The sequence below is a fragment of the Herpailurus yagouaroundi genome, unplaced genomic scaffold, assembly GCF_014898765.1.
Source record: "Herpailurus yagouaroundi ecotype Mexico unplaced genomic scaffold, PumYag 187, whole genome shotgun sequence".
Classification (NCBI taxonomy): domain Eukaryota; kingdom Metazoa; phylum Chordata; class Mammalia; order Carnivora; family Felidae; genus Herpailurus; species Herpailurus yagouaroundi.
The window spans coordinates 1,428,875-1,442,463 of record NW_024412418.1 but is presented as its reverse complement, the minus strand read 5'-3'; the positions used below and the strand labels follow the sequence as shown (position 1 = coordinate 1,442,463).

Below are 13,589 nucleotides of genomic sequence, written 5' to 3'. Positions count from 1 at the left end.
ACACACACACACACACACACACACACACACACACACACAAGCCAGAACAGTGGGCTCTAGACATCTCCTGAATGGATATCTTCTGTCTCAAAGACAAATCTACTTGTCTACACTGTGGCCGGAGTCATCATTTAAAAATGCAGATCTGAGCACATTACTAAAGGGCTTCTTGTGAAATACAGAATTAAGACCCAAATCTTAAAAGGCTTACAAGACCCTGTAACACCTACCTTGCCTACCTTTCCAACATTATTCCACGTCATTACCCTTCCCACTCCACACTTCTGGCACTTCCCCAAATTCCTTAATGTGTTAAATACCTACTGTCCCAGGACCATAAGACGAGCTTTCCCCTGCTTCCAATGTTCCCCAGCCCAGTGCCTACCCTCTTCCACCTACCCAATTAAAATTCCCCCTCATTCTTTAACCTCGGTTTAAATTTCACTTCATTAAGGAGGTCCATCCCGGGGCGCCTGGGTGGCGCAGTCAGTTAAGCGTCCGACTTCAGCCAGGTCACGATCTCGCAGTCCGTGAGTTCGAGCCCCGCGTCAGGCTCTGGGCTGATGGCTCGGAGCCTGGAGCCTGTTTCCGATTCTGTGTCTCCCTCTCTCTCTGCCCCTCCCCCGTTCGTGCTCTGTCTCTGTCCCCAAAAAAAAAAAACTTTAAAAAAAAAAAATAAAAAAAAAAAAAAAAAAAAAAAGGAGGTCCATCCCGATCCCGCTTCTACCCTTCCCAGGGCCGACCTGTTCAGATCTCCCATTATAGTAGTGCATGGCTCCCAATACTTTCTCATGGCAGGTAATGCAACGTACTTAAAAATAACTGTCTAATTACTTGTCACTCTTTGCCCCCCTTATTTGATGCAAATCCCACAATGACCAGGAGCAGGTCTATCTTGTTCAACAGCAAATTTACAGTAGGCACTTCATATATTTCAGTTTTACCAACAAATGGGGGGAAATCCAGGCTTCTGGAGGGGTTATAGGGAAACCAAGAATTAGAGACACAGTCACGCGACCAAGTTAAGTTTGGCCCGACTGCACCCAGCTCTTTCAGTCTTCACAGTCTAAGCTTTTGGACACCATGCTATTTCACATGCTGCTTCTTCATCTATTACCTTGAAGCAGAGTGTGCAAAACAGCAGTCTGTGAGCTGCATCCAGCCTGCAGATAGGCTCTATTTGCTTCCCACAAGTGAAGGAAAAGCTGGAGATTTTCACATTAAAAATCTGTATATCCAGCTTCCTTAGGAAAGAAGAAAGACCTCATGGGGTCCTTGTTCCCACACGGTAACTATTGCTCAGAACTGGGAAATGGACACATCCTAGGAATATCTTTATTCTCTACTGTCTCCCCTTCCATTTCACTTATTTGGGATGGTTGCCTGGCCCCTACAGGCATTAGGGTTTGTTATCTCTGCTTGTCAAAAAGACATAAGATGAAAATTGTTCAGTCACTGATGGCTGTGGGGGCATCTAAAATATGGGTTTTCCCTTCCTTACTTGGTCATACGATGTAAATAGTCCTTGGCTTTTACCTTTACAATGATACAGCTTTCATTCCAAATGCCATATATCTATCCTCACTATTTGCAGGGAATTTTGTCAGTCTTACTGGTCACCAGCATAGTAGAGCTCGGCATCTCTGTGACTATCTCCTCCTTCAGAAGCAAGTGCTGGACAACCTCCGATGAGGTGCGTTGGATATTACTGCAAGAATGGGTTCCTGTGGGGACACTGCAAGGTGACCCCCAGCCTATTAGTGGGCAGGGCAGTATTCTCAGATGTTGAACTACAACTTCTGAGGTGAGGCAGGTCAAGGAGAGACAAGCTTAACCAACAGCGATGGCTGGCTCACTCCAGCCTCTGAGGCAGCCATCCTGCCCTCTTTGCTGTCTAGTCATCTCTGTTCAGACATAGCTCCTTCTCTCCCTGCCAGAGTATATGAAGAGAAACAGACTTAATGGGAACCTATATTACTGTGACACGGAGGGCTTCTCCCTGGGCCACAAGGCTGTGTGAGTCAATCCCCTCACCAGAGGAGAGGCAGAGAAGAAAAATATTTAAGAGCCATACTCCTGTTATTTATAATTGTTACAGCTTACATTTACTAAATGTTTACTCTGTCAGTCACTGTTGTAATCACTTAGCACCAACTTAATCCTAACAAAACCATCAAGACTCCCTTCCTTTACATATGAAAAACTAAAACACAAAGAGTAACCTCTCCAGGTTCACAGAACATCAGGATTCTGACTCAAATAATGTGGTTCCAGGGATGCCTGGGTGGCTCAGTCGGCTGAGCCTCTGACTTCAGCTCGGGTCATGATCTCACGGTTTGTGGGTTCAAGACTTGCATTGGGCTCTGTGCTGATGGCTCAGAGCCTGAAGCCTGCTTCAGATTCTGTGTCTCCCTCTCCCTGCCCCTCCCCCTGCTCGTGCCACCTTTCTCTCTCTGTCGGTCTCTCTCTCTCTCTCAAAAGTAAGTGATCATTAAAAAATATTTTTTTAAATAATGTGGTTCCTGAGCCTGCTCTCTAAATCCCAAAAAACAATTCCAGGACCCGTGTTAAGTGGGGTTTTTCCCCCACTTTTCTTTTACATCAACTTTGTAGAAGTATAATTTACTAACAATAAAATGCACCCATTTTAAATGTATGTAATTCAAGGGGTTTTGACAAATTGTACACCCCTGTTTAGCTACCATTATAATCAAGATACAGTGAATTCCTATCACCCTGAAGGAGTCTCTGGAACCTCTTTGCAATCAGTATCTCCATCACCTCGATTAGTTTTTATTTTTTCAAACTTCACATATGTGGATCATAAATAAGTACATTTTGTGTCTAGGCTTCTTTCACTAAGCAGCATATTCATGAGATTCATCCATGTTGTCTCATGTATCAATACTTTGTTCCTTTTACGTGAGGGCACACCACAATTTGCTTATCCGTGTACTTCCTGATGGGCATGTGGTTGCAATGAACATTTGAGTTCACATCTTTGGGTAGACATATGGTGTCATTTCTCTTTTGCATTTCTCAAATCCATGACCTCGTTGCTAGATGGGATGGAAAATGGACGCTTAACTTTGTAAGAAAATATCAAATGGTTCTCCAAAATGGCTGTATCACTTTGCATTCTTATAAGTAATATGAGAGGTATGGCTGCTCTCTATAACCAGCAACACTTGGAATTGCCAGTTGTATTGATAATTTTGTTATTCTAGTGTGTATGTAGTAGAATTTCATTGTAGTTTTAATTTGCATTTCCCTGATGGCAAATGATGATGAGATTCTATGTGTTTATTGTCCTCTTTTTTTTTTTTTGAGATGTGTCTCTTTAAATTGTTAGCCAACTTTTATTGCATTACCCTATTGAATTACAAGAGCTTAAATGATTCTTAACACAAGTCCTCTTTTGAGATATATGTATTGCTACTATTCTTCCCAGCCTTGGCTTGCCTTTTCATTTTCTTAATAGTTTCTTTCACATAGCAACTTGTGATTTATTTTCTTTTATGGTTAGTCCTTTTCGTGTCCCAACAAAGCTTTGCCTACAAGACTGTAAGGATTTTTTTCTCTATTTTCTTGTGGAAATTTTATAGCTTTAGCTTTTGTGTTTAGATCTTTAACAGATGTCAAGTTAACTTTTACACACTATATAGTTCTGAGGTGAGAAGTTCACGCACCCCTGCCATGGAGATATATAGCTATGCCAACGTTATTTGTCAAAAATGCAATGTCTTCCCCCATCACCTTGGCACCTTGGTTGAAAATCAATTGACCTCATATAAATATTTATATTTATATGAGGTCTCATATGACCTCATATTTATATGAGGTCTTTTTGGATGCTCTATTGTGTCCCACTGATCTGCATGTCGATCCTTTCACATATTCCATGCTGTCTTCATTTCTGTAGCTTTCATGTAGTAATCCTTTTTTAGTGGCAAAATATACATAATATACTATTTATCATTTTAGCTACTTACAAGTATACAATTCAATGGCATTAAATTCATTCATAACGATGTGTAACCATCAGCACTATCTATGTCCAAAACTCTTTCCTCATCCCCATACAAACTGCGCCATAAAACATAACTCCCCCTTTCCTCCTCCTTCCAGCCCCTCATACCTTCTAGTTTAGGTCTCTACATCTACTTTCCGTTATCTACTAATGACTCACATTTCGTGAGACCACAAAATGTACGATCATAACCTGAGCTGAAATCAAGAGTCGGATGCTTAACCAACTGAGCCAGCCAGGCGCCCCCATGAAAGGGTTATTTTTTAGTGGCATGGCAATGTGAAAAGTACAAAGAGAATGCAAAGATGTTATGTAATATGCACCCTGATCCCAAGAAGAGGAAAGAGTTATTTATCAAACAGCTTCTCTGTGCAAACCACCGTGCCCCAAACATTATTTTATATAGTCTTCAGTAATAGCCACCCTGGAGTAAGGTGTAACTGAAGTGGTTATTATAAAGCATATATCAGAGATGAGAGGGGAGGGGAGGGGAGAGGGGGAAAGGAGAGGAGAGGAGAGGAGAGGAGAGGAGAGGAGAGGAGAGGAGAGAGAAAAGTGCAGGACCTAGAATTCAACTGCAGTGTATGACTCCTAGCCTCACCAGTTAATAGTTCTGTGACACTAGTCAGGTTACTTAACATCTCTGAATCTCAGCTCTCTCAGTTATAAAACAAGGAAAATAACCTCATATGAATGTCATTAATAATTACTTGAGATGACTTTGGAACTCTGTCCAGCACCTGGCAATCACTGTTGCCATTAGAGAAGAGTACATTTAAAATCATACACTTAAAATCTTGAATAAAGTTAAAGAAATTCCAATTCATGCCTCCAAATCTTTCTTTTAACAAATGAAAAAAAATTACAATTCAAATGAAACAAAAGTTTTAGGGTAAGTGAGAATGCATAAATCTCCCCTAAAGTACTATTTATCCTCACATAAATATCCCTCCAATGGTGATAAAATATAGATGTGAAAACAAATTAGAAGGTGGGGAATGACGATGATCATACAAGAGAATGTGGCAGGCATTTTATTTTAGGCCTGCCATCAATCAGAGAGGTAACCATCATTAGGTCATTTAACCACTCAGAGTTCCAATCACTTCATCAAACAGAACAAGTAGTCTATTCTGACTCTATGGATGACCTTAGAAAGGACACAGGATGGCAAAACTCAGCAGACTGAGGCTGTAATGACAGCCTCTTTCAAAAAAAAAGTAAAGACTGGGAAGCATTGGCTAGAGGTTGTATCAGATGCTGTCACTTAGTTGTTTAAAAAAACTTCAATAGATCTCATTTACCTGTAAAGGAAGGTCCGCATTTCCTGGCCTAGTGTCTTGGTACCTTCAGGCTGCTATAACAAAAATAGCATGGCCTGGGTGGCTCGAACAAGAAAAAGTCCTCAGAATTCTGGTGGCTGGAAGTCCAAGATCAAGAGGCCAGTAGATTCAGGCCTGGTGGATGCCAGATGGTTCACAGATGCCATCTTCTCACTGTGTGCTCACCTGGTGGGAAAGACAAAGGCGCTCTCTGGGTTTCTTTTATAAAAGCACTAATCCCATTCATATAGGCTTCACCCTCATGATTTAATTGCCTCCCAAAGGCCCCAACTCCAAACACCTTCGTGCTGTGGATTAAGTTTCCACTTATAAATTTGGAAGGGGCACACTCAATCTATAGTATTCCATCCCTGCCTGTCCCCCAAATTCATGCCCTTTCACATGAAAAATATATTATTTCCACCCCAACAGCACCGGAAGTCTTTATGTTTCAGCATGAACTTCAAAGGCTAAGTCCAAAGTCTCATCTAAGTATCATCTAAAACAGATAGGAGTGAGACTCAATGTAAGATCCATGCTGAGGCAAATTCCTCTCTAGCTGTGAGCCTATGCAACCAAATGTGTTATGACACCAACCTTCCAAAATACGGTGTTGTGACAGGCATAGGATAGGCATTCCCATTCCAGAAGGGATAAATAAGGGGGGAAAAGGTCAGGTTCCAAGTAAGTCCAAAACCTAACAGGACAAACAGACCTTAAGGCTCAAGAGTGACCCCCTTTGGCTGGATGCTCTGGCTTCCAACCACACGTGGCTCAGCAGGAAGGCCCCACAGGAACTCTCTGCCTGAGCTCTGCCCCTGCAGCAGCTCTCTGCCTGGGCCCTTTGATTCTTCCAGGCTGGAGTCCCATGCCTGTGGCTCTGCTGGGGTGGGGCCCCAAGCCCGTGCTCCGTCGCATGGCAGATTCTGAAACCTCAGTGGGGGTGGTCACACTCCCACGGCTCAGCTGGTTGCAGCCCATGCGGTGGTGCCCACCCTCTGAGACACTGGGAGGGGGCATTCTGGCTTGGCTTGAACCAGAGGGATGGTCCTAGCCTTTGAAATCATTCTTCTTCCAGGGCTCTTACACTGTCAGCCCCTGGTAGGAGTGGCAGCCCCTGAAGCTCTCAGAATCACCTTTGGTGTCATTCTTCCATTGCTTGGAGAATAGGTTCTGGCTATTGTTGAGATGGCTGATCTATACTGGTTTCCTTATCAAACAAGTCACGGCCGTACTCTTAGTGTTCTCATTTTTTTTGCAGAATGGATAGACTTGGTCCTGCTTTCTTTTTGCTTAACAATTCCATTTTTAAGTAATGTCTCTCTTCTCATATTTTACCATTAGCTAGCTATCTGAAGGATTCAAGCTTCACTTTCAACACCTCTTAGGAATAGCTTAGCTAGGGGTGCCTGTATGGCTCAGTTGGTTAAGCATCTGACTCTTGGTTTTGGCTCAGGTCATGATCTCATAGTTCATGGGTTCGAGCCCCATATCAGGCTCACAGAGCCTGCCCGTGATTCTCTCTGCCCCTCCCCCACTTATGTTCTCTGTGTCTTTCTCAAAAAAGAAAGAAAAACTTAAAAAAAATAGCTTCAGCTAAATTTCGTTATTACATAAAATATTTATCATTCATTATTAATAATTACTACATGAAATTCCATCATTTCCTTCACTATTGCAAGTTCTACCTCCCACAAAACATTAGGACACAAACAATTCGGCCATGTTCTTTGCAACTTTATAGCCAAGATCACCTTTCTTCTGGTTTCCAACAACATATTTCTCATTTCTGTCTGACACCTCATCAGGATGACCTTTATTGTCCATATTTCCACGAACATCTCGTTCAGGATTACTTAGGTGTTCTCTAAGAAGACTAAGGCTTTATCTACAGCTCTCCTTTTTTTCTTCCTGGGCTCTCACCAGAATTGCCCTTAATGGTTCATTCATAGCAATATAAGTTTTTTCTAGTATGTAGAACTCAAGCCTCCTCCAGCCTCCAAACATTACCCATTTCCAAATATACTTCCACACTTTTAGACATGTGTTACAGCAGCACTCCCATTTCCTGGCATCAATTTCTATCTTAGTCCATTTGGGCTGCTATACCAAAGACAGAGTGGCTTAAACAACAACAATTTATTATTCATAGTTTTGAAAGCTGGGAAGACCAAGATCAAGGTACTGGTAGATTCAGAGTCTGGTGAGAACCTGTTTCCTGGTTCATAGCTGGTAGTCTCACTGTGTCCTTACATGGAGGGAAGGGCACGGGAGCTCTTTGGGGTTCCCTTTTATAAAAGCACTAATTCCATTTACGAGGGCCCCACCCCCGAACTAATACCTCTCCCAAACATTCTACCTTTAAATACCATCACACTGGAGATTAGGTTTCAATGTAGAAGTTTGAAGGGACACAAACATTCAACTTATAGCAGCTAGCATACCACCCAACAATATCTGTTTATCATCTGCCTTCACACTATGCTGCATCATAGCCTTGTTTTTCTACCCACTGCCTCTTCTACCTGCATTTCACTCCTATCTTACTTCATCTTACCTTTTTGCCAGAGGAATTCCTGTCCACCCATCAAGACATGGATCAAACATTCCTCAATGAAGCAATTTCCTGGCCCTCAGAATTAGGTCATGACTTCTACATTCCCATAAAGCACTTAGCACCTATTTCTATAATAGCATTTGCTAAACTGTATTACTGTCTATTTATATCTTGGTATACCTGTAATTGTGAGCACCTTATAGACAACGCCCACATCCAATTAGTTTTGATCTTCACCTAGCAGGTGAACAGTAAATCATTATAAAACTGAATATATGAATGCTGAGAAGATTATTTTAAATTTCTTAGAAGCTTCATAATATTAAGTATGGGAAGAATATTTCAATCTTAACCAAATTCCCCTTTTCGATATTTGAGGTAATAGTGATAAATAGTGATAAAACCAGTGAGTCGATGGTAAAGACAATGTTAGTACTGGTATTTGTTTTCTAACTCCTTGTGTAGATGTTGTGTCCTCCCTACTGTCTTAAGGCAGAGGCAAAAAATAATTTGGGAATACAAGAAGAAAAGAACATCCAAGGTGATTGATTATTCCATTAATGTTTTCTATACCCCTTGGTTTTATAGATTGTATTTTTCTTGCCTTTGGATGTTACTCAAGAGAGTGAACGTTCTGTCCCTGAAGAAAATACTGCAGTACAATTTGAGCTTCAAGAACAGTCCTCCACTGCTGATTCAACAACAAACATACAACCTGTTTTCATTGGAGGCTATACTTTCTTCAAGTTAAGAGTCACAAGAAATCCTTTAGCCTTCAGACATTCAAGGAGGAGAAACAGTAAAACTTACTACACATCTTCTGTGTCTATGCTAGATGAACAACAGAAAAGTATTTCTCCACCTTCACAAGTTTATGAGGAAAGACCTAAGCTGAAACCTTTGCTTCCCACATTGCTGGAAAGGTCCACAGAAAACATCCCATATGCCAAACAACTGAAAGATGAAGACCTAAAAGCTGCTATTGCACAACGCCCAGAAAATCAAACCCAACTTCTGCAGTCCCGCGCTTTGCCACTCCAAGTTTTCCCATCCAGTTACATAAAAAAACTCCAAATGTTACCACCCCAGGCTCTGCCAGTCCTGGCATCTCAAGCCCCAACATACCAGGACACACAGTCTCAAGGCCTGACATCAGAAGACATGCCATACCAAGACATATCATCCCAAGAATCACAATACCAGAGCATGCCATCCCAAGATACACAAGCCCTAGACATGCCATATCAATATGCACCATCCCAAAACACACCATCCCAGAACACATTAGCCCAAGACATGCCATCTAAAAATATATTATCCCAAGACATGGTATCCCAAAAGCCGCCATCTGAAGGTATACTTTACCAAGATCTGCATTCCCAACTACAAGCTCTGCCAGCACAATCCATGCTACTTGCAGCCCCAGCATTTCATGCAGCCCAGTCCTCTAATATACAACGCCTAGATCAGCAAGCCCTAGATCTTCAACATCGAAACCAGCAACTTGCACGTGTATCGTACCAAGACATGCAATCAGAAGTCATGTTACTGACCCAAGAATGGAAATCTCAGGAGGAATTCCAGAGCAGGAAATCCACAAAGTGGCAATTCCTAGACTGGCAAAATGAGAACCTGCAATCCCGAAAGTCACATGATTTATACAGGCAAAACAAAGGCTGGCAAACTCCAAAACAGAAATCCCAGGACTTGCAAATGCAAGGCCAGCAATCCCCAAGAAAGAAATCCCTAGACCAGCACATCAAGGACTGGCTATCCCCAAAGAGGCACTCCATAGATAAGCAAACCCAAGTTAAGCAAACCAGACAGAAGTCCTCAGGTCAGCGAACTAAAGACCAGCTGCTGGTCTTAGAGGAACAATCCCTAAGGCAGCGATCCCCAAGTGGACAACGTAAATATCAAGAGGACAAAGAGGAAAAATCCCCAAAGGAACAGCCCAAAGATAGACAAGATAAAGCTCAACAGACTGATATGGAGAAATCCCCCAAGAAGCAAACCCAACAGGAGCACACTAAAGATCTGCAAGTCCGAGAGGAGAAATCCCCAAAGGAACAACCCAAAGACAGAAAAGATAAAGCTCAACAGACTGATATGGAGACATCCCCCAAGAAACAACCCCAGTATGAGGAGGTTGAAAACCTGCAGGCCCAAGAGGAGAAATCCCTGAAGCAGCTACATCAAAACTGGCAATCCCAAATCCAGGAATACCAAGCTTGGCAATCTTCAAGCCAACAATTCCAAGACCGGAGAATTCAAGGCTGGAGAAACAAAGAGTGGAAAGCACAAGAATTGGCACTTGAAATGCCACATTCCCTGAGGTGGGAATCCCAAGCCTGGCAAATCCAAGATCTACTAGAGCAAGAGTCCCTAAAGCAGAAAGCTCTATACCAAGAAGCCCAAAATGTGCACGTCATAACTCGACGTCAGCAATTACAAAGCATTCCATTCAACGACAGTCAGTATCAAGATGAGGAACAAGACCTTAAATCCACAGATATCCAAAAAGAAGGTATGCAAACAGAAACCGTGCAAATAAGAGACAACAAACCAGAAAGCATGAAATACCAAAACCTACACAACCAGCAGTCAGAAGACAAAAATCCAGATTGTTGTTTCTCCTGCCAAAGCTCAGTACAAGACACAAATTTGGCCTATCTGTCTGATATAAATTCAGAACAAGATGTGCAAAAAAACATTTCAATTTGCTCAGCTTCATACCAAGATGATATGACTTTAACTTCTACCTCATGTTCCCTAAAAGACCAACAGCAATCTGAGGACTCTGACTAACATGGAAAATCTACCCAAATGCCACAATGCTCCCAAGCATGCAACCAAAATAAGGAAAAACAATATAGTCTCCTCCAACCTATGTTCTCAAGTCTGGTTGCTACCTATTCACTCGCCAGAAAACAAAGGGCCTGCAAAACACTCAAAGGATTTGCCCTTAACTAAAATAAAATGACAACAAACATTAACACCATAGTAGAATTTTCTGGGTTTGAAGGAGTAACTCACATTTAAACTTTGTTGTCGGTGTTAGTCTTTCAACTTATGATCGCCAACTCATTTTACAGCTTAATACATTTTTACTGAAGTATAGTTGACATACAATACTGGCTGCAGGTGGACATCATAGTGATCTGACAATTCTATACATTATGAAATGCTCACCACAGCCAAGTGTGGTCACCACCTATCACCATGCAAAGTTATTACAATATTATTGACTATATTCCCTCTGCTGTACTTTTCACCCCCACGTCTTATTTATTTCAAAACCAGAAGTTTGTACCTCTTAATCCCCTTCACCTATTTCTCACACCACCCACCTCAACCACCGGTTTCTTCTCTATGAGTCTATTTCTGTTTTACACCTTAATACTTAATGGACCTGCTTTTCTATGGCGCTAATATTCCTCGCCTCTCACTCTGTGTATTACAGGGGCTCAGTAAGTCAACCAGAAAGAAGTCTGTGTAGGCTCTCAAAAGGTGCAAGAACCAAAAGAGTCTGTGGGAAATAAAAATCAATCCCACCACTCCCCTGGTTTGCCGATTCCAATCACCCACTTTACTCCCTGCTCTGCAAATCTACGTGGAGGATATATACTCTAAGTTTGCCCAGTTATTAACGAGGTATAATGTGGCAATGAGTACAGAAGTAGTGGACAGGGAGAGAACAAACGTACTTAGAGACAGAGAAGTAGGAGGCAGGGGAGGGCAGGGATGCAGATGTCAAAAGAGAAAGTAGGACAGACTGTGATACACTGAGCAAACTTCTACTCCCCTCCATATGCTTACACTCACTTCTAACTCACTACACTCACACATCTAATTTCATCCTCAGTGGTCAAAGAAAATTGACCTTTGACGGTCAAATTTTCTGGTGAAAAGCCATCAGTTACCCTGTATCCTCCAAGCTTAATAACATTTTTTCAATCCTCTTTCTCCTCAACTTCTCTGATACATTTGGACCTGGTAACCCTCCTTTCTCTTCATCTCGCTTGTTGGCTTCTGTATTTTTCTTCCCATTTCAAAAAGTCTAAGATAAGTATTTGCAGGGATCTCTCTCCAACCTCCTTCTTTTTTGAAATCTCACACTCTTTTAGTTCTCTCACATCCTTGTGAGTCACCCCATACTGGGTCATATCTGTGTCTTCAGAAGAATCCCACACAAAAACTTGTTTTCAAGTCTTTTTCAAACGCATTCAGTCATTTTTTAAAAACATAAACTCTCCACTTAGAGGTGAGTGAAGTTATATGCAGTAGAATAATGAGGCATAGAGCCAGAGACACTGGTAATCTGCTCCTTGTTGCCTTTGCCTCTGTAGTAAGGATTAGCCTCCTGAGCTTCCCAAGTTGGTTCAACCTTGGTCAGGTCCCTACCTGAGTTGGCCTCCAGTTCCTAAATGGTTGCCACTTTGTATTCAACTGGCTCTGGAGAAGAATCCAACATGGCAGAGAAGTAGGGGGACCTGAACTCATCCCTCAAACACAGCCAGAGGATTTGTAATTCCAAGAGTCTGGGCTGCAGAGTGACAGAGACGTCTCCAGGGGCCCACAGGGACAACCTGGTGGGCCACAGGTGCATGACTGTGAACTGGGGGAGATAAAATGGGCAGCGTAGGCACAGAGGGGAGTGATCCCCTTCTGTGGGGAGAGAAAGGGAAGAGAAAGAGAGGCTGTGGAAGGGTAGGATTGTATTCAACTGACTCTGAGTAATACTAATAAATCCCCCTTTTGCTTCAGCTAGATTAGCACATGTTTACATGGTGCTTATGTGATGTGTTTCAGTCCACAAACTTGGGTGTGGACTGAAATATTTGTAATTCTTCATCATATTCTTTAAGAATCCAATCCCTGCAGTCAGTTCTGCATTTTTCTCCATACCCATCCAACAAAGTCACACACACACATTGATGCACCATGTACCATAAGGTCTTGGGGTCTTAAAATAGTGCAAGTCCTTGGAGAGGTGATTCCTGTGGCTAGTCCACACCACTTACCACTGAGAAACTCATTGCTTTGGTTCATATTAGACCCTAAGTGTCCTGTGAATTTGATGCTTCTGTACCACACCTGGAATACAGGATCTTTTTCCAAAATTGCAAAAATACAGTGTCTAGGGTCTGGACTTACAATGTAAAAATGTAAGAAAGATAAAAACCATCTTCTGAGAGGTTTTTCCGTCCCACTGAGAATGATCTAGGGAGCAAGTCAGAGGTCCCTAAAGCCCCCTGGGGCCCACAGCAACTTTCCAATCTGCAAGAATTCCACTTTTCTCTGCTTTTCAAAGGCAATCTCTCCCTCAGCTCCCCTTTTTGAGGTACCTTGTACTGTCCCATCAATGAGTTTGAGTCTAGAGCTGACAAAATCAAATGTGTTTAGGAGCCAACAAAGGAATGTAAATGTGTGAAGGAGCTGTTTATAAGACCAGGTGAAAGGGCTATAGGGAGCCAGAGCACTGATGATTTACTTAAAGGAAATCTAATTTTTTTTTGTAACTGTCTTACTAAACCTAAACCTTACTAAACCTAACCTAGGTTAGGTTTTCATAAAATTGGAAGAGTTGATTTTCTTTTTAATATGAAATTTATTGTCAAATTGGTTTCCATACAACACCCAGTGCTCATCCCAACAGGTGCCCTCTTCAATACCCATC

The 13,589-nt window shown here is 42.0% G+C and overlaps 2 protein-coding genes across 4 annotated transcripts in view; one reads left to right on the top strand and one right to left on the bottom strand.

The window, feature by feature from the left end:
• LOC121043360 (membrane-spanning 4-domains subfamily A member 14) overlaps positions 1 to 10,905 on the top strand; it is a 24,778-nt gene extending 13,873 nt beyond the window's left edge. Inside the window, exons 4-5 of the mRNA XM_040495026.1 lie at positions 1,586 to 1,693; positions 8,498 to 10,905. Coding sequence (XP_040350960.1) covers positions 1,586 to 1,693; positions 8,498 to 10,717 — 2,328 coding nt within the window. The 3' untranslated portion in view covers positions 10,718 to 10,905. The remainder of the gene's footprint in view (positions 1 to 1,585; positions 1,694 to 8,497) is intronic.
• LOC121043357 (membrane-spanning 4-domains subfamily A member 4A-like) overlaps positions 1 to 13,589 on the bottom strand; it is a 168,914-nt gene that overhangs the window by 90,747 nt on the left and 64,578 nt on the right. For all 3 annotated transcript variants that reach the window (XM_040495019.1, XM_040495020.1, XM_040495021.1), the window contains exon 2: positions 5,335 to 5,538. In XM_040495019.1, coding sequence (XP_040350953.1) covers positions 5,335 to 5,354 — 20 coding nt within the window. In that variant the 5' untranslated portion in view covers positions 5,355 to 5,538. The remainder of the gene's footprint in view (positions 1 to 5,334; positions 5,539 to 13,589) is intronic.